This window comes from Crotalus tigris, unplaced genomic scaffold (assembly GCF_016545835.1).
Source record: "Crotalus tigris isolate CLP2741 ecotype Arizona unplaced genomic scaffold, ASM1654583v1 scf7180000018867.1602434, whole genome shotgun sequence".
In the NCBI taxonomy this organism is placed as follows: Eukaryota; Metazoa; Chordata; class Lepidosauria; order Squamata; family Viperidae; genus Crotalus; species Crotalus tigris.
This window is the reverse complement of record NW_024097246.1, coordinates 1,435,329-1,463,043: the sequence shown is the minus strand read 5'-3', so window position 1 is coordinate 1,463,043 and position 27,715 is coordinate 1,435,329. Positions and strand designations below refer to the sequence as shown.

Here is a 27,715-nt window from a genome sequence, read left to right as displayed (position 1 = left end):
GTTTAAAGGATTTTTTGTTATATTTTAGGTGTTTATTTTTTTATCTTTTGATTTTTACTATTTTTCCTCCTTTTTTTTGTTATACTAGTGAAAGGATTTAAGATGGCGTTTTGAAACTGTCGGAGTTTTTTTTCCTTTCTCTTTTGTTTTACTTTCCCTTTCTAAGGACTGTTTTTTGCTTCTGCTTTTGCTTTTGGTTTAGAATTTTTTCTTTTGAACTGTTTGCTCTTTTACTACTTATTCTTTGGATTTACTCTGGACTTTTAATGACTATAGTTTGTCTCTTTTTAAAAAAATTTTTTTTTTCTTTCCTCCTCCCTTTTTGGCTGGAGGGGAAAGGGAAGTGACAATTGTGCTTTTTAAAATGGCTTCAAAGAGGCAGCAGCCTTCCTCAGCACCTAAGGTTATTTCTTCTCCTATAACTTCCACTGCACAGCTACAACAACAATCTAAACATGTACCACCGGCTCAGCCACCACCCTCCCCTCCTCTACCTGGACTTTCAGTACAAGAGGTTAGAGGCATAATGGGAGAGATTGTAGTTCAAATGAGAGAGGAAATGAATCAATTTGTTTCACAGATTAAATCAGAAATTAAATCTGATCTCAAAGAAGAGATAACGGGGATAAAGTCTAAATTGCAAGAAAATAATAATGAACTACGACAAGATATATTGGCAGCTGTTTCAGGTTTGGCTACTGTGGTGGTTAAGCTCGACGCAAGGCTTGAGGAAGTGGAAGACAAAGTTGACTCTTTGGATGACAAAATTCAAGACGTGGAAAGGAAGGTGGACTCCTCACAAGAAGATGAAAGGTTGTGGGTCAGGGTACAGAAGGACTTGAAGAATTGGGAAAAGTTGCAATTATCCCTCATGGGAAGAATTGCAGTGATAAAAATGAATATTCTACCCAAGTTTCTTTTTTTGTTTCAAATGTTACCAATTTTGAAAAATGAGATTAATTTAAATGAGTGGCAGAAGGGTCTCAACAAATTTATTTGGGCAGGGAAAAAACCAAGGGTTAAGTTTAAAATTATGCAAGACTTCCGTGAGAGGGGTGGACTTAAGGTACCAAATTTGAAATTATATTATGATGCGGTGGTTTTAACATTAATTAGTGATTGGGTAAATTTGACAAATTCTGAGATACTTTACTTAGAGGGATGGGATTTACTTTATGGGTGGCATGCCTATTTAATATTTAATAAAAAAATAGATTGGGCTTTTAAATCTCATATTTTAAGAATTTCTTTACTTAGGATTTGGAGAAAATATTATAAAAGTGATTTTAAAGTACCATTATGGGCTATACCTTGGCATGCGATAGAAGGAATAAAAAGAGGGGTTAAAATGGATATGGTGTCTTATAGACAGTTACTTAAATGGGATGGACAAAACTGGCAACTAAAATCCACGGGAAGAGTTAGCACAAGAAAATTTTACTTATTCTTGGTTCCAATATAGGCAATTATTAGATAGATGGAAGATGGATTGTAAGGTGGGTTTTCTTAGAGAAGATGAAAACCTTATTAAGCAACTGAAGGATCAAAGACAAACCCACATTAAGAGAATTTATGGGGTTTTAGTTGAATTGGACTCAGAAACGGAACTAATTAAAGATTGTATGATTAGATGGGCGCAGAATTTTGGTGAGCCAGTTTCATTGGACACCTGGGAAACTATTTGGGTGAGAAATGTCAAATTTACTCAAGCACAGAACTTAAGGGAGAATTTTTATAAAATGTTTTATAGATGGCACCTTGATCCACAAAAAATGTCTTATATGTATCCTGACGTGCAACCCAAATGTTGGAGATGTGGTTATAAGGAGGCTTCTTATTATCATATTTGGTGGTCATGCAGAGAGATAAAAGCATTTTGGATTAAAATATGGTGGAATATCCAGAGAATTTTTAGAAGGAGGGTAAAATTTACTCCGCAATTATTTTTGTTAGGTATTGTTACAGATTGTGATACAAAGGAGGTTGTATTGATGTTAAACTTGATCACAGCCGCTAGGCTGTTAGTAGGACAATACTGGAAGAAGGAATCTTTGCCTACATTGCAGGAATGGTTTCTTAAAGTAGCTTATCTGGCAGAAATGGCAAAGATTTCGGCTTTCTTAAAGCAACAAACGCAAGAGAAGTTTTTTGCTGTTTGGGATAAATGGATAAAATTTATACAATTTAGATTGGGTATACAAAAATATTATATAGTTTTTTCATAAGTTTTATTTTCATATATATTATAGATAATTTTTTATATATATAAATATAAAGTTTTTAATTTAATTTTTATTTTTATTTTTTAAGCCTATATTCTGCTCTGGGAAGCTCAGGGGGGGGGGGAAGGGAGGGTTTTTTTTTTTTGGGAGGGCTGGGGGATGGGGTTTTTTTTTTTATTTAATATATGTATTGTTTAGTTTTATTTTTCTGTATATGTTGCCTCTTGTTTTGTATTATTTTTCCTTTTTTGTAAAATTTATAAAACTTTCAATAAAAAAAAAAAAACAAAAACCTAGAAACAATTTGGAAACCAATTTTTCCTTTTCAAGCAATGATCTTTCCTTCAGAGCAAAACTCAAACATTTTTCCACTTCTATGTAAAATAGATCTTTTTACCAGGCTGTGTTGTTATCTAAATAGAGTTGATAGCTGTTGTCCCTTCATAGTGATTATCAGATAACCATGGGGAAAAAATACTATGAATTCCTGCTCTGAAGAAATTACAATTTAAAAAAAAACATACTGGGAGTGGCATTTAATGATAATGATAATAAAAAGTTGGAAGGGACCTTGGAGGCCATCGAGTCCAACCCCCTGCTCAGGCAGGAAACCCTATACCATTTCAGACACATGGCTGTCCAGTCTCTTCTTAAAAACTTCCAGTGTTGGAACATTCACAGTTTCTGGAGGCAGGTTGTTCCACTGGTTAATTGTTCTAGGTTTCTTGGTATGGAGGAAGAGATGGTGGTCAGGCTCAGGAGAATAATATATTTTCTGTTTGCAAAATAGCTTTTAAGCCTGCCTTTTTTTCTGACCAGAGTTCATAGCTATCTTGTCTTGTGATGCACAGGAAATAAGAACAATCGTTCCAAAATGTGTGGTTTGAGCCAATGCAGCAAATAATATCTATCTTTTCAAAACTGGAGTATTTCAGCAACTGAGAACTCTTAAGAATCTCTCCATGATTGTAAGAAGTAAAGAAAGATCTGAAAAACAACTGCTTTAAGGGGGCTGCTATAATCTGGTCAATACAAGGCTGGGCTGCTAAATGCAATACAGATGTGCCAGATGTAATATAACACGGTTAAGCAGCCATAGCACATCTGATGTTCTCTAATATTAGGATTGCAATTCTCAAAATAGCCAATTAACAGAGTTTTTGTGCAAGTGTTTTATTCTGTTGATCCAAGCCATCATCCAAATGTAGAGTTTTTAGTCTCCTTTTAGAAGCTGTTGAACCACAACTCCCAGCATTCCTTGCCATTGGCCATGCTGATGGGGTTTGCCGGGAGTGATTGGACATTGATCTAAAAGTTTCTTCTCCAGACATCCAGATTTATCACAGTTGAGACACTCCAAATATTTGGCATCATTCTTCACTTCTGCTTTGCCAGTTTATCTCCATTCTACCTGTAAAAATAAAAAGCCATGAAAGTTTTTTCTAGCATTTTGCTTTTTTCTTAAAACATAGAAAACTTGAAGATGAACCAACACTGAAATAAGAAGCAAAGTCGCATACAGTACAAGGCCAGAAATAGCTTGGACAGTGTGCTAGACTTCAGGAAAATGGAGACACCCAGAATCAGGACGGAGCCAGGAAAATAACTGTATCAGAAAACTGAAAATTGAATGCAATATGGCCTTTATTTCCTCCCACCCCCTAAATCCTCATTGCTAAGGTTTCCACTGCCTTCTACACTCATCCAAAATTTGTGTTCAGCTGCACTATAAATATTTTTCTGCAAGTCAACTTTAGAAGGAGAGGCTGGTACACACAGCTCTTGCTTGGTTAAGATTATGCAGCCAATGTAAGCATGGAGAATAATGCAAAAAACAATGGTTATCAAAAGAGAAGGTTGCAGCAATCTCCACTTGTCAAGGACTGCTTCTCAGGGACTTCCTAAATGGACTTTAGAAATACTAAGGTGACCAACTTTTTTACAATAAAAAGGAGGACACAAATAAATTGAAGAAAAAAATATCATAAAAGCTGGCTCGGCCCATGGAAGGTCAACTGTCCGCCTCACCCCTGCCAGCACTGCATCCCTGCTGTGTAGAACAGGCCCCGCAGCTCCCAAAGCACCAGCCGTGCCGGCTCTGGCCCTGGGGGGCAGCCTGCCATCGACACATCCCACCTGTAGCCGCCCCGCCAGCACCACCACCCACCCTGCGCAGCCCCATGTAGAGAGGGCCCTGCAGCTCCCACAGCCGGCCACTGCCGCCCCTCACACCCCAACTGCAGCACCCCTGCCGCCCCTGCCTCTTGCTCCCACAGCCATTATTGCCTTAGCAGAGCCGAAGATCAAGAGAAACGTACCACTCCAGTCTCCTCCAGGTATCTTCGGAACTAACTAGGAGATGGTGTAGTTGGGTAGCAGGGAGGGGTGCTAAGTTCCTGCCAATTTGCCTTCGCTGCAGACAACTTGCATGTGCAAAATTTGCTGGCCGGGTGTTTTGGTGTGCTCAGCAGCAATTCCTATTGGCTTTTGAAAGCCAATAGCGGGAGTAGCACAGCTCATGCAAAAGTTGAAAAAAAAAATCAAAAAAAGGTGCCGGAATGCCGTTCTGAGCGTTCTATGAGAAAAAAAAGCCCTGCAGACTAGTCTTCAAATATTAAAAAGGAGGACATGTAGGAGGACACTTTTCAAGGGAGGACAGAACTTACAAAAGGAGGACTGTCCTCCCTAAAGGAGGACGGTTGGTCACCTTAGAAATACACATCTGTTTTTCGTTGTGAAAAACATAGCTAGGCTACATAAAGCATTGCAATACTTTCTCTAGGGGGCGAGGATGGATATTATTTGAAGAGGGAATTTCAGAAATAGACAAATAACAGCCACTCATACTCCATGGGCATATCATACTGAGTGGATGAAAAGGGGAAGGGAGAAAATGAGAAAAGAAGAGAGCAGATGAAATGGCATCTCCTACATTGGGGCACACCATCCTGATGGACTGTAGTTTCATTTGGGTGGATGGGGATGTTGAATCTCCTGGCCTGTTACTGGAGATCACAAACATAGAAAAAGAAAAAGAAACAAACTTTAAATCTTAGTTTCCTTTGTAAATTGCAAGTGACTCTTAGCTTCATCTGCACTGTTGTCTGGAAACCACCTATAGGAAAATACATTTTATTACAGTCGTGTTCTGTAGAGATTTCCCTCCTTTCAGCGTAGGAGCACATAACCACAACTATACATGGGCAGAGAGAATATACTTACATTTTGGAAAAGTGATAGGTAGTGTAGATTTCCGTTACGCATGTGCAGGCATATTAAGAACATCTTACTTACATACAGTCCATCTGTTTTGGGTTGCAGCTGACCATGGATGCTGGTCTGGTCTATGCAGACATCAAATGTTCTGAGGATTCCTCATCTAGAAGAAGTGCAAATTTCGTTGTTCAACAGGCAGGTAAGTTCACTTATTTCAGGACAGCTTCTCAGACTGAGAAAGGTGATATATTCTCTAAAAGGCCTTCCATTTCATCCTTTATATATATATATATACAGACCATAAGTAGAAGCCCACATAGCCAGTAGGGAGTAGGGATTAAGGGTGTAGATGAGGACCCAGGTTTAAGTTGTTGCTTGGTTACAATGCTCCCTCAGTGACTTTGAGAGGGTAACATTATTTCGCAGCTTAATTTCTCTTTGAGAATCCATTACTGCGCAGGTAACAGAGGAGAGGCCCATTACCTATGCTGCATTGAGCTTGTAGAGAAACCCTGAGCTATAATGTAATAATGATCATTGTAACAGAAGCATGTTACAGAAGCATATCCAAAATATTGCACAGAGGACTGGATCTGATCTGTTGCATCTTCTCAAAGAGAAAACAGAAGGAATCTCTTTGCATTGGATGTCCTTTGCTCCCAAGTTAATGTTAAGAAATGTTACAAATGTTAACCACAGCTTGGAGGGCCTTGATGTTCCCAGTGACATGGTGCACTGCAGATCTAGGTGCTTTAAAAAAAGCAACAACTGTGGTTGCATTGTTCTGCCATGCATGAAACGTGAAGGAGCACTGGCAATGTGGCTCTATAAAAATCTTGCAGGAATGCAACAGGGACCAGGTATCAAGTACTATTTTGAAGGGAGTGCTGTGTTTGCCACGATTGTGCTAAGAGAGAGGCGCATTTTATTTTCCTGTGGTTCTACAGATAAAATTCTAAGAGCTGCCAGCCTTTGCCTCTAAAGGTTTATGTGGCTTGGAATTATAGATGGTTCTGAATGTCTGTTCTTCACCCGCCCACGTCTACCTCTCACAAAAACTTTGATCAAAAGGCAGTTCAGCAGGGATCTTCCTCTCTGTCGTCCTCTGAGCCTCAGTTGTTCTTTTTTCTTTCATCTCTGTCAGTTCAACAGTTGGTTCACTGCAGCTTTCATTATCATTGTTTTACGTGTGTTCATTTATTTATTAAATTTATATGCTGCCCATTATGTTGACCCGGAATTAGCATAGGAAGTATCAATTGTGAATATGTGCAGATGACCCCGCTGTCTTTGGGCACTTGCAGAATCGTGGATGCAGGGTCATGAAAAGACAGCAAAGAAAAAACCTAATATCTAACCCACCCGGGAACATATGGTGTCTTAAAGGAAACACTCAAAAGGGAACATTTTTAGCTACTTCTGCTTTCTCGCTTCTTATGTACAGTGCGCCAGCCTTACAGGGCTACGTCTTTATCTTACAGTATGTGTGTCAGTTTTGCTGGGTGAATTGCTTATGCAAGAAAACAACCAAGCTCAGAGAGCACCAAGGACTCAACAGTTCAACCCCGAGCTGCAAATATTCTTTTCTATTGGTAACATTTGGATTAAACAAATTGGATTAAAAGCATTTTTTAAAAAAAAAACAAAAACAAAACTTAAGCAATATAGGACAAAATGCAGTCTGCTGGGGAATATATTAAAATTCAGATAGCAACCATTCAAATCATCCATAAATCACCCCGATTTAATACTGCAGGAAAATACAAGGTTTTAAAATGATATTTTTATTAATTAAATAAAAAAGCAAAAATTAAGAAAAGGGAAACAAACGCATATACATTATGTAATATAAGCCAAGTTTTTTTTACACAGATTGGGGTGAAAAAGGGGACAGAGTAGTAACAAAGAAGGCACGCCTCTGGGGACCCACGGAGGGGAAAAACATTAACATCTATCAAAACATCCTATAATACATATTTTTAAATGTGAGTGGCAAAATGAGAGGGAGGAAGCTTATAACATTCAGAAAGGGAATGTTGTATAAGAAAGTGAAAGTTTACTTGGTAAAGGCTTGGAATAGCACATGTGTCAAACAGAAGATCAAGGAGAACATGCTCAACTGAGAGAATCAATAGCTTGCCTTTCTAATATGACTTTGTTATTATTTAGTAGAAGTGTCAGGTGATCTGCAAAATACGTAAGATAAAAGCTCCTAACCACTTCCATTAGAGTAACATTCCAGATGTTTTGCTTGCATTTTGCAGATCACCGAATATGCCCTCATTGGCATCGGATTGTTCTATGGCTTTCCTGCACTGGGAATGTTATCTTGATGGTGACTGTGATACTGATGGGGGTTCATGGTGAGTATTGTAGGAGGAGAGAGCATGATGAAGTAAGAATCAAATCTACTGAGCAGACACTCAAAGATTCAAGGATTAAAAGCAATCCTTCCCATAGAAGCGTAAATAAGACCAGGTTTTTTTATATATAAAATACAGTGGACCCAGCCATCTAGCATCCATCAAAACTTATCTCCTCCCCATCCAGGTTAAGGAGAGTCCTATGTTACATCAACAGAGAGATAGTATCAAGATCACATGAAGTGTTATTATCATTTTATCCTGCATTAGTAAGACCATAGCTGGAATACCGGGTCCAGTTTTGGACACCATAATATAAAAAAGATGTTGAGACTCTAGAAAAAATGCAGAGAAGAGCAACAAAAATGATTGGGGGACTGGAGGCTAAAACGTACAATGAACAGCTTCAGGAACTGGTATGTCTCATCTAACAAAGAGAAAGACTAGGTGACATGACAGTATTTTCCAATATCTGAAGGGCTGTCAAGAGAAGAGGGGGTTGACCTAGTCTCCAAAGCACCTGAGGGCAGGACAATAAGTAACAGATGGAAACATATCAGAGAGAGATCGAACCTAGAATTAAGGAGAAATTTCCTGACAGTGAGACAATGGAACAACTTGCCTTCAGAAGTGGTGGGCACTCCATCTTTGGAGTTGGGCTTTTAAGAAGAGATTGCATAGCCATTTGTCTGGAATGATACAGGGTCTCCTTCTTGAGCATGGGGTTGGATTAGAAGATCTCCAAAGTCCTTCCAACTCCGTTATTCTATCCTACTCCATTCTAAGCTGAATTGATCCTGAGTGGCCACAGGTGAGAGAATCAGACAGGAATCAGTGACCCAATAAATCACATTGTTTACATTCAGTGACCAAATCTCCAAGAAAATATAGCTGCCATTCTGACCCAGTAGGATAAGGTAAATAATGAGAAGTCCATCAAGATGGGCTTATTAAAAATATTCTGTCATGTTGTAATTTACACCTTGTCTACCTCTTTATTGTATGCAGGCTTAATACATTTATGCTGCAGCTTCAAAGTGATTTGATTGCTTTAAGTGAGCTAGGTTTTGGCCACAGCAATGTTGTGTTGTTGTTGTTAGTTGCGAAGCTGTGTCTGACCCATCATGGCCCCATGGACAACATTCCTCCAGGCCTTCCTGTCCTCTACCATCTTCTGGAGTCTATTTAAGCTCATGCCTACTGCTTCAGTGACTCCATCCAGCCACCTCATTCTCTGTTGTCCCCTTCTTTTATTGCCCTCAATCTTTCCCAGCATTAGGCCCTTCTCCAGTGAGTCCTTCTCATTAGGTGAGCAAAGTACTTGAGTTTCAACTTCAGGATCTGGCCTTCTAAAGAGCAGTCAGGGTTGATCTCTTCTAAGACTGACCGGTTTCAATGCCTTGCAGTCCAGGGGACTTGCAGGAGTCTTCTCCAGCACCATAATTCAAAGGCCTCAATTCTTTGGCGCTCAGCCTTTCTTATGGCTATGAAAGTTGGACCATAAGATTGGGCCACAGCAATGTAAAATGGGGCAATCCCATCTTAATTATTTGTTGCTCCTTGCAGAAATCCTCTCAGCCTTTCTTCTAGTCCATCATCTTTTTCCTCAGGCACTCATCTTGCTTAATAAAGAGGTCAGAAGAAAGCAAACAATTGCATGGTGTTTTGTGATCTCTCAGTTCATTTAATGAAGAAATTACCAAGTGAAAATACTAAAGAGAGCCAGTTTGGTGTAGTGGTGAAGGCACCAGGCTAGAAGCTAAGAGATGGTGAGTTCTAGTTCCGCCTTAGACATGAAACCTAGCTGGGTGATGTTGGGCCATTCACACTCTCTCAACCCAACCCACGTCACAGTGTGGTTGTTGTGGGAAAAATAGGAGAAGGAAGAAGTATTGTGTGCGTTCACTGCCTTGGGCTATTTATGAAAATAATAAAGGCAGGGTATTGATAAAATAATAAAATAAAGCTTGTGAGAGGCTATCAAAAGGTGCTAAATGGAGCCCTAGTACTGGTTGAGTAGTATTATGAATCCTTGGAAGAATCCAGATGGGGGCTCTCTCTTTATCCAGAATACCGTATCTGTGATATTGTACAGTTTTAATTATGTAACTATAATTTTGGCTTAATGTTTTATAGGCTTGGGTTGCAATTCCTCAACAGCAACAAACAGAAGCCCACAAAATCCCGAGGAAATGACTCGAATTTCAAATGCACATCAATGCAATCCAGATGAAAACAAAACAAATAGCCAATTAGAAGCACTCAAGACTTGTCTAAGGCAACATTTGTGTGAGGCTACAAATGCAACAACCGGTAACTCTTTATATTTTTAATTGAAATGTTCCTGTGACCCTTATTATAATTTCTTAGACATTTTTATCCCAAATATGTGTGTTATCTCTTATTACTGATTGATTGTTTATTTGTATTTCTAGACTGCTCATCTCCCTCAGGAGGCATCATCATCCTACTTTTGTCTTTCCCCCCTGAACTCTAACAGCTCTTTTGTGCGTATTCTGACCCCTTTCTCAGAGGTACACTCTATCTACTCAGATAGAGTACGATCCATTAACCTTTAGGCAGTGATAATTGCTAAGTGTTGAGGGAGTCACTAAACACAGAAAGAGAAACAGAGAGAGGGAGAAAAATCTCATGGTTCTGTTGGTGCGGTTGAGAGTTCATGTTCTGAAGATGAAGTGGAAAAAATCTACAGGGCTTACTCTGACTTATGAGCCAGCAGTGTGCAGCAGCAGCCAAAAAAGCTAATACAATCCTCGGTTGCATAAACAGAGGCATAGAATCAAGATCACGCGAAGTATTAGTACCGCTTTATAAAACCCTAGTAAGACCACCCCTGGAATACTGCAGCCAGTTTTGGTCACCATACTACAAAAAAGATGTTGAGACTTTGGAAAAAGAGCAACTAAAATGATCAAAGACTTGGAGAGTAAAACATATGAAGAACAGCTGCAGGACTTGGGTTTGGCTAGTCCAGGGGTAGGCAACCTTGGCTCTTTTATGCCTCGTGGAGTTCAACTCCCAGAATTCCTGAGCCAGCCATGCTGAGGGGAAAGGGAGAGGGTTCCAAGCTGAGCCATGTTGGCTCAGGAATTCTGGGAGTTGAAGTCCACGAGGCATAAAAGAGCCACGGTTGCCTATCCCTGGGCTAGTCTAAAGAAAAGACTAAACAGGAGCGACATGATAGCAGTATTCCAGTATTTGAGGGGCTGCCACAAAGAAGAGGGCGTCAAACTATTCTTCAAGGCACCAGAGGGCAGGACAAGAAACAATGGTTGGAAACTGATCAAGGAGAGAAGCAACCTGGAATTAAGGAGCAACTTTCTAACAGTGAGGACAATTAACCAATGGAACAGCTTGCCTTCAGAAGTTGTGGGTGCTCCATCCCTGGAGATTTTTAAGAGGAGACTGGACAGTTACTTATCTGAAATGGTATAGGTTCTCCTGATCGAGCAGGGGGCTCTTCTAGATACTAGAAGACCTCCAAGGTCCCTTCCAGTTCTATTCTATTCTGCCTTTCTAGCCCCACAGAGCATCACCAGTGGTTAGGGTTCCCCATGCCTGCAAGCACACTGACCCATGGACTTTAGACTCCTTCCTTGGACCTAGTGAAGCTGGCTCCCTATTGTGACTTGGTGGTTTACTTTAACCACCTCACAGTTGTAAATAACCCCAGTGATTTCAGACTTGAAAATGTAAACCTATGCACAGATGGGGAAGGAAGTATTGATTTCCATAATGGAGAAATGGATCTTGAAATTAATGGAGCTGGAGGAGATAGCAAAACGGATTACTTCAATTAAAGTTAACAATTTGACTGCTTTTTTTTTTTTTTACATGGAAACTACTTTTGGGCTTTTTGCTTGGTAAAAAGAAAAATGAAGTTATGATTTTGGGATCTGATAATGACATATGTTTTGACTATAGAAATCTTGTATATTGTTGGAGTTTAATAGATATGCATTTTTACCGTATGCATCTATCTAATTTTAAAGTAGAGGAGGTTTTATTATAGATTTTTATTGTAGAAATATCTAGTAATATGTTTTTGGTATTGAGAATACCAAGCATTTATGAGCTATGAATTTTATTCAAATTAAGTGATTACGATATATATATATATATTGTTGCTGTTGTTTGTTAGTTGATTAGTGTGTATATTTTTATAGTTTGTTTCATTTTTTCTTAATCTAAAATAAGAATATATTGTATTAAATAACTGCATCCACAATTAAGAGAGTTAGAAGTAACCTTTTTTAAATGTTATTTTTAGTGTGTATTTTTCTTATGTCGCTTCTGAAACTCTCCATTGTTCCCTTCCCCTACCTTTACTATTTTTGTTGTTATATTTTAACCCTTTTATAAAATTTAATAACATTCTTTTAAAAAAGAAAGGCTAATCTATGCAGAGTCACCATGAAATTGAATGAATGAGTGAAAGAATGACCCTAACCCAGTAAAAATTATCATATTTTTAAATGGGATCCTCTCCTTACTTTTCAAAGGGACTTTAAAGAACTTGAAATATACCTGTAGAGTTGATTACAAACATATTTTTTAAAGAAAAACATTTATTTCCTTTCCTAGAGAATGGATCCTGCAGTATATGCCCTGTAACATGGGTTTCATATGAGGGCAAATGCTACTGGTTTTCTACTTCAATCCTGTCCTGGATCCAAAGCCAAAAGGATTGTGTGGCAAAAAGAGCTCGGCTATTGGTGATTTCTAGTACAGGAGAGCAGGTAAAAGAATTTGTTGCAGGAGAAGAATCCCTAGCTTTCTTACTTTTTTTATTTGTTATTTTAAATCAGTGGTTCTCAACCTTTTTAATGCCGCGACCCTCAACCGGTCATAAGTCGAGGACTACTCAACCGGTCATAAGTCGAGAACTACTCAACTGGTACAGCACCTTTTGCAGAATGGGACTTTTGGCGGGCTCAGCAGGGCAGAGACAGCCTGGACAATTCCTATTGGCTTTTGAAAGCCAATAGAATTAGACTCTATTCAAGAGAGTCTATTCTATTGGCTTTCAAAAGCCAATGGAATAAAAGGGAGTAGCACAGCTAAGGAAAAGGGGGGAAAAAATGGAGGACTGCGTTGTCTGGCGACCCCCGTGAAATGGTCGCTCGACCCCAAATGGGGTCCCAACCCACAGGTTGAGAACCACTGTTTTAAATAAAAAGATTTCAGTGATTGGACTAGTATATACCAGCAGGCTTCAGGAGATACTTCAGGCGAAGTAGGATTAGCCAAATGAATACATAAAGGTAGTGCAGACTTTCTCACTTGGTTGTTTGTATTGATCTTACTTTGATGCTTAATAGCCATCTACTCCATCCTTTTCTCCTTCAAGGATAAGCAGATGGGGCAAAATCCACCTGTTAAAGTTCCCCACAACATCAGAGGCGCAACTGGCAGAAAATAAGAGGCCTGTTTTTGGCAATTAATTCATTCGGAGGAATTTAACACAGTCTCAATAATAGGACATGGTTAGGGATTCCAACAGCCATCCTTGTAATGAAAATTAAATGATATTTTATAGGAATTCATCCAAGACATCATAAAGAATAAGGATACATGGATTGGGCTCAGATTAAAATTGCCAGAGGAGAGATGGATGTGGGTCAATGGCTCACCATTAAACCAAACACTGTAAGTATTCAAATACCCATGGAAGAAAACTTCTGTAATGTAGTGTTTCTTGTATAATAAAGTAAAAAAGAGAGAGAAGTATATATAATATAAATACCTGGAGTCATTAAGGGATCTAGAAGCATCTTAAGGAGATTATAAGATCAGCTTTCATTTCATCAGTGAAGGAACCGCTTCAGTACAACTGTGAAAAACCCATGTCTAATACAGGATCCATGGCTTCATTTCATTATTTTTGGTTTTCTGCTGCTATTAGAAATTATTTCCTGTATTCATTCATTTTGTATGCTGCCCAACTCCCAATTACTAGAGCAGGGGGGCAGCTCACAAATAAAAACACTTTTAAAAAATGTCTCTTTTTTTTTCCAAAAGGCAACTGGACTTTGTTTTTTAATCCTTGAAGATGTTTCACTTTTCACCCAAGAAGCTTCTTCAGTTCTGACTGAATAGTGCAAATGGGTATGGAATCTTCTTGGAATTGTTGAAAGGACTGTGATCCTGTTTTTATCAGCAGCCACACGAAAAAGTGCTGCTGAGTTTTATCCAAACCAGTCCCTTAGATTTTGAAGCCATGATGTTCTTCTTCTGCCTGGACCTCATTTGCCTTCAATCTTTCCCTGGAGGATTAAATGGAATATGCCATTTTTTTCTGGGTGTCGCATCACATGTCCAAAATATTCTAATTTTTGTTTTTTAATTGTTTTAATTTTAATTTAATTTAATTTAATTTTAATTTCCTAAACTGAAAGTGCTTTTCTCTTTCCCTTCATAGATCTCAACCCTTAACGGCTGACTGTGGTATTATAGGAAAGAAGGGAATCGCATCTGATATGTGCAGTACAGAACTTCACTGGATTTGTCAGAAACCGTCTGTATTCATCTGAGGATTTGCATTTAAAAAATCCCCCTCCTCCCGTAAATGTGGGCTGCCTTATTCAGCAATGGCTGTTTCACCCCAGAGCAAGGAGGTGCTATCTGAGGAAAGAACTGCTAAATCCTCATACCAGCCTGTTGTAGATGAGAAAAGAAGCGTAAAGGGAAGTAACTTCTAAATGAAGAAGGTTTTGTGGCATCCCCAGAAAATATGTGAGCCCATAAAAAAATCCCATGTGCACTCCTTTCATATTACTTTAAAAATAGAGTTCAATAGATGAAATAGAATAAATTATACTTGTATTTTTAAATATAGCATGTACAAAAAAAAAAAAAAAAGAAACCGATGGTTACCTTTAGAGATGTTGTAGTTGTTTTTACTGCATCTGTTTTTATGCTTCCCAAAGCACAGCCATCTCCAGGTTCAGATTTATAATTTCCATCTTTCTTACTCTTCCCCCATTAATTTCTGAGACAGAAAAGTCTTGTTCAGGGACACCATTATAAAATCAGGTTAGAAATGCTGGATTGTAATTACCCATCCGTGCTCCCCATTGGCTACCCATGAAAACTATGATTCTCAATTATTGTCATCTATCCCTTATTGAAAAAATATCATAATACAGATAGTCCTTGACTTGCGTTCATTTAATAAATGTTTGAAGTTACAACACAGTTCAAAAAAGTGGCTTATGATTGGTATACACACGTATGACCACTGCAGCGGCCCCATGCTCACGTGATCTAAATTTGGGCACTTGGCAACCAGCATATTTATTTATTTATTTATTTAATTTTATTTATATGCCGCCCAATCCCAAAGGACTCAGGGCAGCGTTCAAAATTAAAACAATCATCTAAGAATAAAACAATAAAATAATACAATCATACCGCAAGTCCGATCATATCCCCCCCCCCCCGGGGACATCAGCCCCAGGCCTGCCAGAACAGGAGAGTTTTAACGGCTTTCTTAAAGGCTGGCAGGGTGGGAGTTGTTCGAACCTCAGGGGGAAGTTGATTCCACCAGGTCGGAGCCACCACAGAAAAGGCCCTTCCCCGAGGGCCCGCCAGCCGACATTGTCTGGCCGACGGGACCTGAAGGAGGCCCAATCTATGGGACCTCATCGGTCTCTGGGAACTGTGCGGCAGTATACGGTCCTTTAAGTAACCTGGCCCTATGCCATGAAGGGCTTTAAAGGTGATAACCAACACCTTGAATTGCATCCGGAGACCCACAGGAAGCCAGTGCAGCTCATGGAGGATAGGTGACACGTGGGCGTACCTTGGCGCGCCCACAATCGCTCTCGCGGCTGCATTCTGAACCAACTGCAGCCTCTGAACGCTCTTCAAGGGTAGCCCCATGTAGAGCGCATTACAGTAATCCAGTCTTGAGGTGACAAGGGCATGAGTGACTGTGAGTAAAGCCTCTCGGTCCAGATAAGGCCACAACTGGTGCACCAGGTGAACCTGGGCAAAGGTCCCCCTGTCCACAGCCGATAGATGTTGTTCCAAATTTAGCTGTGAGTCCAGGAGGACACCCAAATTGCATGCCTGCACTGAGGGAGGTAAATATTGCAGTGTCTTAGGGCCATGGTTGCCATTTATGACCTTCCCAGGAGGCTTTCAACAAGCAAAGTCAATGGAGGAAGCTAGAATCACTTCACAACCCTGGTGATTTGTTTAACAAACATGACAAAAAAGTTGTAAAGTCAAGTATGAATCACTTAATGACATTACTCAGTGATTTAATTCCAGTAGCAATTGTGGTCCTAAGTTGAGGACTACTTGTCATTCCTTTGCAGCACATGTTCTCCTTGAAGAGGCACGGATATACCACCTGGAATATATATGTCATAAATGTCACACATTTGATATGATAACATTGTAGGAATCTATTTTTTGTGTCAACTCCCCCCTCCCAGGAATCACTCCATATTTAACACCTGTAACAGTGTTGCAGATGAGGGGGAACTTCCTAATATTTTTTAAACCATATTGATGTGTGGGGCCTCGAGGTGAAGACTCTCACCTCCCACTGGGAAGGTTGAGAGTTCAGTCCTAGGCAGTGACAGATTTTCTCTCTCAGGATGCAAGAGAAAGAGTCTGGGAGCAAAGAGCCTGCTGTGAACTCCACGTAGGCATCAGAAAGGGCATCTGGCCAATAAACGCTCAGCTTCCTTCGGTCGCTTCGACTCTACCGCAAATTAAGGGATCACACAGGGTTATAAAAAGAAAAAAAATGCTGGTCGAATACCATTTTGAAGATCTAGGAACCTGCTAGTGTTCAGGCCAGCTAAGTTGAGTCAGGAGATACAGTCCACAGATGCATAAAAAAAAAAAAAAGGTAGACAAGAGGGCTGTAGAAAGAATCCAGGTCTCTGCAGCAGATTGTTGTAGATGGTCTAATTTAAGGATCACAGGGAAAATAATATTACAAGAAGCTCAACATGAACCAGAATTTCTTGTCTCATAACTAACGGGTGGATTTGATAAATCGCATGTGTGGGAGTAATAAATTTCAACCGTTGGAAAGGAAAAAGAAGAAGTGATTTCAAAAGCAACAGCAAACAGGAAAGAAAGAAAGAAATGGTGAAAAAAGTAAGTTCTACATTTAGGCAAGAAAAACCAAATGCACAGATATAGTATAGGTCAGACATGTCAAACTCACAATGTCACGTGCTGTCGTACCATGTATCAGAGCTTTTCTCCCATTGCCGGCAATAGGGTGGGCACAGTTTCCTTGTGACATGTCTGGCCCATGGGCCGGCAGTTTGACACCCCTGGTATAGGTGATACCTTGCTCAAAAGTAGTAACTGTGAGAGGGATCTCAGAGTCCAAGTGGACAATCACTTAATATAAGCCAGCAGTGTGCTGCAGCTGCCAAAAAAGCCAACACAGTGCTCAGCTGCATTAACAAAGGGATAGAATCAATGTTAATACCACTTAACAATGCCTTGGTAAGGCCACACTTGGAATACTGAATCCAGTTTTGGTCACCACAATGTAAAAAAGACATTGAGACTCTAGAAAGAGTACAGAGAAGAGCAACAAAGATGATTAGGGGACTGGAGGCTAAAACATATAAGGAACGGTCGCTGGAATTAGGTATGTCTAGTTTAATGAAGAGAAGGACAAGGGGGGACATGATAGCAGTGTTCCAATATCTCAGGGGCTGCCACAAAGAAGAGGGAGTCAAGCTATTCTCCAAAGCGCCTGAAGGCAGGACAAGAAGCAACAGATGGAAACTAATCAAAGAGAGAAGCAACCTAGAACTAAGGAGAAATTTCCTGACAGTGAGAACAATTAATCAATGGAAAAACCTGCCTCCAGAAGTTGTGAATGCTCCAACACTGGAAGTTTTCAAGAAGAGAGTGGACAGCCATTTGTCTGAAATGGTATAGGTCTCCTGCCTGAACAGGGGATTGGAGTAGATGATCTCCAAGGTACCTTACAACTTTATTATTACTATTATTGTTGTTGTCATTGTATGATAGAACAATGAAAATGGTACCACATGGAAGTGTATAAATTTATCTTCACTTGGAGACTAAAGATTATTATCTAACTTTAATTTATAGTTCTTTTATTACAAGGTACATTTGTCTTGGTCAGATCTACGCATCATATAGCTACATCTGGTGGCTTGTGAATGTGTCATTGCCTAACATTTCCAAGGAACAGTTGCATGATATTTTCCTTCAGAAGCCAAGATGCCTCAAAACTGTGTAAACAATGCAGATAACTTCTGCTACATTTGTGATGAGGTTACATTTGTGTTCTGTTTTTTGCTGGGTTCAGCATTGAAAAGGCAGGAGTAATAAACAGGTACTTCTTTATTAGAGACAAAACAGAACTCAAGCAAAGATGGCTCCGCCCCTATTTATACATTCAGCTTGGGGTGGTGTCAGCCAATGAATGCAACGTATTCTCCCGCTCAAATGCATACTAGTCAGCCCTTGCAGACAGCAAGTCTGGCCAGCAGGCCAGTGGTCTGCTAACGGTTTCAGTGCAGCTCCCTGCACCTGTTCCCAGTTTAAGCTCAGTACATTACAATTTGCATCTCAAAAGTGCCATATGATGGCAGTGGTTAAAAAAAGGCATATTACCTATATTTTGGATGCAAAATTGGGGCAATCGTTATTGTTGCGTTACTGTCAGAATCCAATCATATTTCATCTTTAATTATCAAATATAGAAACTCCCAATTCTGCCTTCTTTGGATTCTGCCATAAGAGGGAGAGAAGGGGAAGAACAAAGGGGCTTTATGGCCCTCACTTCCTTCAGTACACTTCAAAGAGCTGAATGCTGAATGTGTGTTTATTGTAACATCAAAGCGTTAGCACTAGAGGACCTTATCATAACAAAGCAGGGTATTTGCCTTTCATGTAGTTACCTGAAGTCTCCATCCAGACGGAAGAAAGAAGAAAGGGGGTGGAATTGTGATACTTGAAACTATCACTGGAAGGGGGGTTGATTGGGTGGGACTACTGGGGAACCCCTTAAAACCTTGAATGGGAGAGCTTGAACCCCAAGTCCTGTCTAGCATGCCTGCAACCATTTTCTCTTAATAAAGGATTCCTGTTGGAAGAATTATTCCAAGAGTTCTGTCTTCTTAAGATGCAAAGTGGGGTGGGTCCTTACAGTTACATGTGCAACTTATCTGTGTCATTGGCTAAACAAGAAAAAAAAAATCCATGCTTTTCGCAGTCCCAGTGGTGTGGAGGGAACCCACCAATCATAGTAGCGACTGCTATTTTTGCATGGTTCCCCCAGTTGCAAAAAGGATCTTAAGAAAGAAGTGGACCATGGAATATCCAAACATTCCATCCGCACTGCGTCCTGTTCCCCATAGTGAGGATTTGCCAATTCCAGCTCCACCAGAATCCTAATCTCTAGACTCAGATGATGATAAAGACGATGAGCAGGATGGAGCTGATCCAGGGCCGTCTATGTCAGCGGACCCAAACTTTAGCCCACCGTATGCTTCTCCTGAACCACATCTAATTTCACAGAGTGAATTAAATGACCTGGTCAGGGATTTGGAATTGCCTAAGAGTAAGGCAGAGCTACTGGGCTCCAGATAACAACAGTGGAACCTCTTGCAGAGTGAAAAAATATGAAAATGTTACATGAAAAACCAGTAAATGAATGGAAAGTTATGTTATTGGTATCAATAAAAAGATACATTTATAATGATTGGCGTGGCTGTGGCACCATTCTCATTGCTATATCACATTTTGTAGAAAAGCTGTGGAGCATAATTGCACATCCCCCTCGTACTTTTGAATTATTTTGATGCAATTTTGACTTGAAGCTGTATCTTGGAAACTTGAGCCAATTAATACTTAGGACTTAATTTTCCTTTATTAGTGACTCAATTCTGGTAAAATTTAGCTATTTTTGTTTCCGAGGCTTTCTCCTTGTAGATTAGTGTTATCAGAAGCATTGTGCAAAGATAAAGCAACCTAATATAAAGCATCTATCACATGCCTTTTTCCTCTTGGAATAGAATAGAGCTGGACTTTGGTGGTCTTCTAGTCCAGTTCCCTGCTCAAGCAGGAGAACTTATTCCATTTCAGACAAGTGACTGTCTAGTCCAGTAGTGGTGAACCTATGGCACGGGTGCCAAGGTGGCATTCAGAGCCCTCTCTGTGGGCATGCGCACCATCGCCCAAGTCCTAGGCCTTCAGCTGGGTTTTATATAACCTTTTTGCTTTAGGCCTCCGCTGCCGTGTGCAAAAAAAAAAAAAAAAGTTCAATCAGTCAATTTCAACTTCTCGCGGGAAAAAAAAAGATCTTGCAAAGTTGGAACTGATTGATTGAACTTTTTAGGCCCACCCAGTCTGTCGTTACCATCGCAGCAACGCCCAGCCGATGGGCCATACCCACCTGGCTCCCGATATGCATAAGTGGGTTTTGGGTTGCAGTTTGGGCACTCGGTCTCTAAAAGGTTCGCCATCACTGGTCTAGTCTCTTTTTTTTTTTTAATTGAAATTTTTATAAACTTTTTACAATAAAATCCCTCCCCACCTCCCTCCCTCCACCCCCCCTTAACCCTCCCCATCTTCCCAGAGCTGAATACAGAGCTAAAAACAGCAAAAGAAAAAACATAAAAATTAAATAAACATCAATCAACTATACATAAATCCTAAAAAAATTTTTTAAAACCCTTTAATTCCATTACATTAAAATCAACAAATCTAACCATAACAACTTTACACTATAAGTTATTCAAAAGCTAAATAATACTTTCTAATCCCATATTTGTTCTGAACAAAATTTACCCATCTTTTCCATACAGAATTACATCTCTCTTGTGAATGGTCTTTCAGATAAGCCGAAATTTTAGCCATTTCTGATAAGTAAGAAACTTTAAAAAACCATTCCTCTAAGGTAGGCAAGGAATCTTTTTTCCAATATTGCCCAATCAATAACCTTGCCGCCGTAATAAAATTCAACGTTAAAATAATCTCTTTACTATCACAATCTTCAATAATACCTAACAAAAATAATTGTGGTGTAAATTTTATCCTTCTATTAAAATTTTTTTGAATATTCCACCAAATCTTAATCCAAAAAGCCTTTATATTTCTACATGACCACCAAATATGATAATACGTTGCATCCATACAACCACATCTCCAACATTTGGGCTGTAAATTGGGATACATACGAGACATCTTTTGTGGATCAAGGTGCCATCTATAAAACATTTTATAAAAATTTTCTCGTAAATTTTGAGCTTGGGTAAACTTAACATTCCTCACCCAAATTATCTCCCATGTATCTAATGGAATCGGCGCTTCAAAATTTTGAGCCCCCTTAACCATACAATCCTTAACTAATTCTGTTTCTGAATCCAAGTCCACCAAGACATTATAAACTCTTTTTATATGGGCTCGATTTTGATCTCTAATTTATTTCACCAAGTTCACATCTTCCGCTGTAAAACCCACTTTTTGATCTATACTCCATCTTTCCAATAATTGCCAGTACTGAAACCAAGAATAAGTAATATTTTCTTGCATTAAGTCCTCCATCGATTTTAATTGCCACTTATCCTCTTCCCACTTAGTCAATTGCTTATAAGAAATTTTTAGGTAAAGTAAGATCTTGATCCTCTTTTGGAATTAAAGATATAAAGGCCCTTCTCCAAGATAGAGGTGTCTCCGAACCCAATAAAATTCTATTAAAAAGTTCCTTTAAAGGCTCAATCATCTCCTCACTTAAAGTTTTATAATAAACTGATGTCAATCCACCCGTACCAGGTGCTTTACCAACTTTTAATTGTTTAATTGCCTTAATAATTTCCTGTGAAGTAATTAACCCATTAATCTCATCTCTTTGATCATTAGTTAATCTAGGAAAATGAGCATCTTGTAAATATTTATCTATATCCAAACTCTGAACCTTCTGGCCCACATATAATTTTGTATAAAAATCTAAAAAAGATTTTTTTTATCAATTCTTTCTGAAAAACCACCTTACCATTATAATTTATTTTATCTATGATTCTCGACCTCTGTTTCTTCCTTAATTGATAAGCTAACCACCTGCCAGGTTTATTTGCATTACAAAATGTATTATGTCTCATAAAACGTAAATTAGTTGCAACCTGGTCAGCCATTAACATATTAAATTGTGATTTAAGCAAATTTATAGAAGCCTTTACATTCTTGTCCAAAGGATTCATAATTAATGTTTTTTCTTTTATTTTAATCTCCTCCTCCAAATCTTTACATTTTTGCATTTGTTTTCGCCTATAAGAATTATTCATTTGAATCAAAAAACCCCGCATATAAGCCTTACTTGCATCCCACACCATTGACATTGAAGTTCCCTTAAACATATTTAAAGTAAAAAACTCCTTTAAATGTTCTCTAAGTTTCAATACATTCGCTTCATATCTAAATAAATTTTCATTCAACCTCCATGATCTTCTTTCCTCCTTTTCAGGAATTAATTCTAACCATACAGGACTATGATCAGTAAGTGTCCTTGGAAAAAATTTTACATTTTTAACACTAAAATATAAATCCATAGTAATAAAAAAAAAGTCAATTCTTGAAAACGATTGGTGCCTATCAGAAAAAAAAGTGAAGTCCCTCTCATCCATATTGCGCTCCCACCAGATATCTCTCAATTCCAAATCTTCTTTCAGTTCAAAAAAAGCCTTTGGTAATTTAGCTTGCTTGAAAATGGTAGAAGATCCTTTCTTATCTTTATATGTATCCAAAACACCATTCCAATCTCCCATCAAGATCACAGATTTATAATCCAATGAGATCAATTTTTGATGTAAAAACTTATAAAACTGTTTTTGTTGTTGATTAGGAGCATACAAGCCCACTATAAGCAATTTCTTTCTATATAACACCACTTCAATCATAACATATCTTCCTTGAAAGTCTGAATCTATTAATTTAGCTGACAAATTTTTCTTAACATAAATAACAACACCCCCTTTTTTCTCTGGAGCAGAAGATACAAAATGAGAACCCAATCGGGCATTTATCAAATATTTTTGATCCTTTGAAATAATATGAGTTTCCTGCAAACAAACAATATCATTATTATATTGTTTCAAATAATGAAATATTTTCTTTTGTTTCTGAGGAGAATTTAAGCCATTAACATTCCAGGTCAGGAGCTTTGCCATCTCCTCCAGCTGCAAGTCTGGAGAAGACTGCTTGAAGATCTAACATCGAGGATCGAATCGAAGATTTCTTAGGTCTTGCTCCTCCCACAGGCTCAGAAACAGATTCTTGAGTAGACTCTTTTATGCCCATCTCATATTGCTCTTTTTCTCTTCGTCTATGAGCTGCTCAGGTCATTCTCTGCTCTTTCACCTCAACAGACTGCTGCACAGCCTGTAATTTTCCAGCTTTCATTGATGCAGCATCTCCAGCCAGTTGCTCTCCCTCTTTCACATCGAGAGCTTTAAAATGTAAAGGTGGTGGTGAGCGAGCTCCCAGAACAGACATATAAAACTCTTTTGCCTTTGCAACTGTGTTAAGTCTATAACGTGTCCCCGCATGGCTCACCACAATTCCAATTGGGATATCCCATCTGAATGGCATCTGCCGGTTTTTAAGTTCCTCTGATAGAAAGGCAAAATCTTTCCTTCTTCTTAAAATTTTTGATGGACTCTCCTTTAAAATTATCACATCCTGAGCAGCAATCTGAAATCTCTGGTTGTAAAATACTTGTATTACTTCATTACGTAAAGATCTTTTTCCAAAATACACCACCACATCTCTTGGTAAATTTCTCTGCTGTGCAATCCACGAGTTAACTCTAAATATTTTCTCTATCTCCCTCAATATCTCTTCTGGTTCCCTCTCAAGTATCTCAGCAATATCATTTGCCGCCACCTCCCTCAAATTTTCTTGCATGTTTTCCCTCAAGCCTCTGATTTTCAAAGCAAACTCCATTTCTCTATACTGAGACATGAGAATTTCATCCTGTGAAGTCTCCACCGTTCTCTCCACATTTTCAACACAGTCTTCTAATAAATCCACTTTATCAACAACATCCTCAATGCGATTGTCCAACTTTTCAACAACAGAGGCGAGTCCTTGCAAAGCCATTACTATATCCTCCCTCATAACTCTATTTCTCTCTTCCAAAAGTTCCTTCATTTCTTGTCTGATTTGACATACAACATTACCCATAACATCTTGAATATCTTTTACCGTGAGTGATGGTACCGGCGGTGAGGGTGGTGGTGATCTAGCTTTAGGTTGTTGAACTGTAAGTATTGCCGGAGAGGAAGCCACCTTAGGCACAGCAGAAGTTGCTTGACGCTTCGAAGCCATCTTAAGAAAAACTTTTCTCCAAAGAAAAAATCCAAAAGACCAGAAAAAAAAAAGGAGAGGGAACAAAAACCCTCTTGTAATTATATGTAAAAAAAGGGAAATAATAATATATTTACCCTTCTCATGCAGCCACTAAAAGTCCCAAAAATTACCACTTTATAACAATCAAAAAAAATTGCATGAGAGGGAAAAACATCTCATCGCCATTTTACTTTTCCCTTATAACAAGAACAAAAGAAAAACTCTTCTTCCAGGAGTTAAAGTTCAAATTAAACTTGTAAATCAATTCCCCTGCTCAGCTCTGTCCGCGTTCAAAATTAACTCACCGGTTCACACAAGTTGCGAAGGTGGGAGCTGCGTCTTGCTTCGTCCCCCCCCCCCCAAAAAAAGGAATAAAGGCGTCTGAGTCGTGGAGTTTGCCTAGGACTCCGTGGGAGCTCACCCTTTGATCCCGAAAAAAGATCTCGAGATCTTAGTGGCTCTACCACTATCCGCAAGGCAAAAAACCTCACCTCTCTCCCTTTGCCTGGGAGAGAAGCTTAAGCCGCGGGACAGCTGATCTTCGCTTTCACTGCGGTTTTCACACGATCTCAGGCGGACGGCTACAAAGTAGCTGCCATCGGCACAGAACAACGCCACCGGAAGCCCTGGTCTAGTCTCTTCTTAAAAACCTCCAGTGATGGAGCGCCCACGATTTCTGAAGGCAAGCTGTTTCATTGGTTAATTGTCCTCACTGTTAGGAAGTTTTTCCTTAATTCCAGGTTGCTTCTCTCTTTGATAAGTTTCCAACCATTGTTTCATGTCCTGCCCTCTGGTGCTTTGGAGAATAATTTGACCCATTCTTCTATGTGGCAGCCTCTCAAATACTGGAATACTGCTATCATGTCACCCGTTTTTTCTTTTCTTTAGACTAGGGCTTTTCAACCAGTGGTACGGGTACCACCTGTGGTACATTGGCACCTGGCAGGTGGTACGTGACCATCCTAGAAAAGTGGTAGCGGAGGGGGGGGGAATGAGCTGAACTGGTGGTAACACCATACAAGCCTGAGCGAGAGATGGCTAGAGCTGCAGGGCTGTCAGGGCTCAGCGGAAGCGCCAGGATCAGTGCCGCTTTCCAGCTGATTGGCACTTCTTCGGGCTGTCAGAACTCGGTGGAAGCACCAGGATCAGCGCCAGGCTCCAGCTGGAGCTCAGCACTGATCCTGGCGCTTCTGCTGAGCCCAGAAGAACTGCTGATTAGCTGGAACGTTGCAGCATATCCAGGGTCTTGTGATTTACATTCAGATGCTTGGCAACTGATTCATATTTATGACGGTCCCGGTGTCCCAGGGTCATGTGAAGTGACCAAACCTGCTGCAACCACCCAGCAGATGGCTGGAATAAAAACCAAACACCCCTAACCCACCTCCGCTGCCAGTCTCCAACAGAAATGCTCACAACAATGAAAACCTCAGATAGGAGGAAGAGCGCCGCTGGGTGGACAGGTCTTGCTCAGCTGTGGCTTGGGGGGCACTTTTTTCAGTGCCATTGTAACTTCGAACAATCATTAAGCGAACTGTTGTAAGTTGAGGACTACCTGTACTTTATCACTTTTTTCCTTTTTTTTGTCATCAAGTTTTTGATACCTTGCTAGGTGACTGGTGGTACTCAGATGTTGCCATATCCTAAAAGTGGTATAATGGGTGAAAAGGTTGAAAAGCCCTGCTTTAGACTAGCCAAACCCAAGTCCTGCAGTCGTTCTTCATATGCTTTAGTCTCCAGGCCTTTGATCATCTTAGCTGCTCTTCTCTGAATTTTTTCCAAAGTCTCAGCCTCTTTTTTGTAGTATGGTGACCAAAACTGATTGCAATATTCCAGGTGTGGTCTTACTAGGGTTTTATAAAGCAGTATTAATACTTTGCGTGATCTTGATTCTATGCCTCTGTTTACCCAGGATTGTATTAGCTTTTTTGGCTGCTGCTGCACACTGCTGGCTGATAGTTAAGTGATTGTCCACTAGATTCCTCCAAGGTCCTCTCACAGTTACTGTTTTTGAGCCAGGTCTCACATAATCTCTACTTATACCTTTGATTTTTCCTGCCTAAATGTAAAACTCAACTTTCCATCCTTCCAAGATTGGTAAAATGACAACCCAGATTTGGGGGGAGGGCAATATGCTAACTCTGTGAACCGCCTAGAGAGGGCTGTAAAGCACTGTGAAGCAGTATATACAGTAAGTTTAAATCAGTGGTTCTCAACCTTTTTAATGCCGCGACCCCCAACCAGTCGTAAGTCGAGGACTACTCAACCGGTCGTAAGTCGAGGACTACTCAACTGGTGCAGCACCGTTTGCAGAATGGGACTTTTGGTGGGCTCAGCAGGGCAGAGACAGCCTGGACAATTCCTATTGGCTTTTGAAAGCAATAGAATTAGACTCTATTCAAGAGAGTCTATTCTATTGGCTTTCAAAAGCCAATAGAATAAAAGGGAGTAGCATAGCTAAGGAAAAGGGGGAAAAAATGGCAGACTGCATTGTTTGGCGATCCCCGTGAAATGGTCATTCAACCCCAAATGGGGTCCCGACCCACAGGTTGAGAACCACTGGTCTAAATGCTATTGCTATTATCAAATTAAAACGCTGTAATGAAGAATAAAAGATGCAATATAGCAAAGGAAGATTGGCAAAAATGATTTAGAGTAGTTGAGTCCCTGAAAAATAAACGTTAAGCCCCCAAACCATCTCCTGTAAGAGTGCAGCAGCTGGAGATATTTTGGCAAACTTCCAGTGAAAAGAATGAAAATAGGAAGTGGAGGACTTCCCACCCACCTCAGGGGACAGCTGACAAGAAACAGGATGACAATGATCACAATGAAACAGCAGCTGACTTGGAAGAAACGCCAGCTCTCTGAATGGAGGCTTAATGAAGGATGCCTTCCCTCTGTCAGCATTGATGGCAAAGAATTGACCCTTTCTAAGTGAACAATCTTGGACATGATCTCACAAAGGTATTGTGGGGATCCTAAAGGGTTGCAAAAAAGATCCTCAAATCAATGTAAGGTGAGATTTGGGCTCTATCATTCTGAGCCTCTTAATCTAAGATTCTTTGTTTAAATACTCATGGTTTGAGGGGTATGGGGTGTTCTTTGCTTTTTATGCTGTGTGCCACTTGGTCACGCTATTTTAACAAAATAACAAAGTTGGAAAAGACTTTGGAGGTCTTCTAGTTCCACTCCCTGCTCAGGCAAATATTTCAGATAAATGGCTGTCCAGTCTCTTCTTAAAAACCTCCAGTGATAGAGTATTCACAACTTCTGAAGGCAGGTTGTTCCACTGGTTAATTGTTCTAACTGTCAGGAAATTTCTCCTTAGTTCTAGGTTGCTTCTCTCTTTAGTTTCCATCCATTGCTTTTTGTCCTGCCTTCAGGTGCTTTGGAGAATAGCTTGACTCCCTCTTCTCTGTGGCAACCCCTGACATAACTGCTGTCATGTCACCCCTTGTCCTTTCGTCATTAAACTAGCATACCCAATTCCTGCAACCATTCTTCCTATGTTTTAGCCTCCAATCCCCTAAT

At 39.7% G+C, this 27,715-nt stretch overlaps 2 protein-coding genes across 4 annotated transcripts in view; both read left to right on the top strand.

Moving 5' to 3' along the window:
* The first annotated feature begins 5,493 nt into the window (after positions 1–5,493).
* LOC120314270 (killer cell lectin-like receptor subfamily B member 1B allele C) lies at positions 5,494–14,859 on the top strand. The gene is made up of 6 exons (XM_039357187.1): positions 5,494–5,637; positions 7,703–7,801; positions 9,938–10,114; positions 12,407–12,561; positions 13,362–13,471; positions 14,244–14,859. Exons 1-6 carry the CDS (start codon positions 5,550–5,552, stop codon positions 14,353–14,355), a joined length of 741 nt encoding a protein of 246 aa, XP_039213121.1. The 5' UTR covers positions 5,494–5,549; the 3' UTR covers positions 14,356–14,859.
* A 12,164-nt stretch (positions 14,860–27,023) lies between these two features.
* The window catches only part of LOC120314261 (C-type lectin domain family 2 member D-like), a 28,492-nt gene continuing 27,800 nt past the window's right edge, over positions 27,024–27,715 (top strand). The window contains exon 1 of one of the 3 annotated variants that reach the window (XM_039357153.1): positions 27,024–27,148. The gene's annotated coding sequence lies outside the window, so the exon portion shown is untranslated. Of the gene's footprint in view, positions 27,201–27,715 lie in introns of all 3 variants that reach the window. The other 2 variants (XM_039357163.1, XM_039357155.1) reach the window with 2 other exon arrangements.

What these genes read in the sequence shown, in the direction of transcription:
- LOC120314270 (XM_039357187.1), top strand. Translation starts at nt 5,550, where the DNA reads ATGGATGCTGGTCTGGTCTATGCAGACATCAAATGTTCTGAGGATTCC. An exon ending in TTTCTAGTACAGGAGAGCAG is followed by an intron (nt 12,562 to 13,361) that starts GTAAAAGAATTT and finishes GATATTTTATAG; the next exon opens with GAATTCATCCAAGACATCAT. An exon ending in TCACCATTAAACCAAACACT is followed by an intron (nt 13,472 to 14,243) that starts GTAAGTATTCAA and finishes TTCCCTTCATAG; the next exon opens with ATCTCAACCCTTAACGGCTG.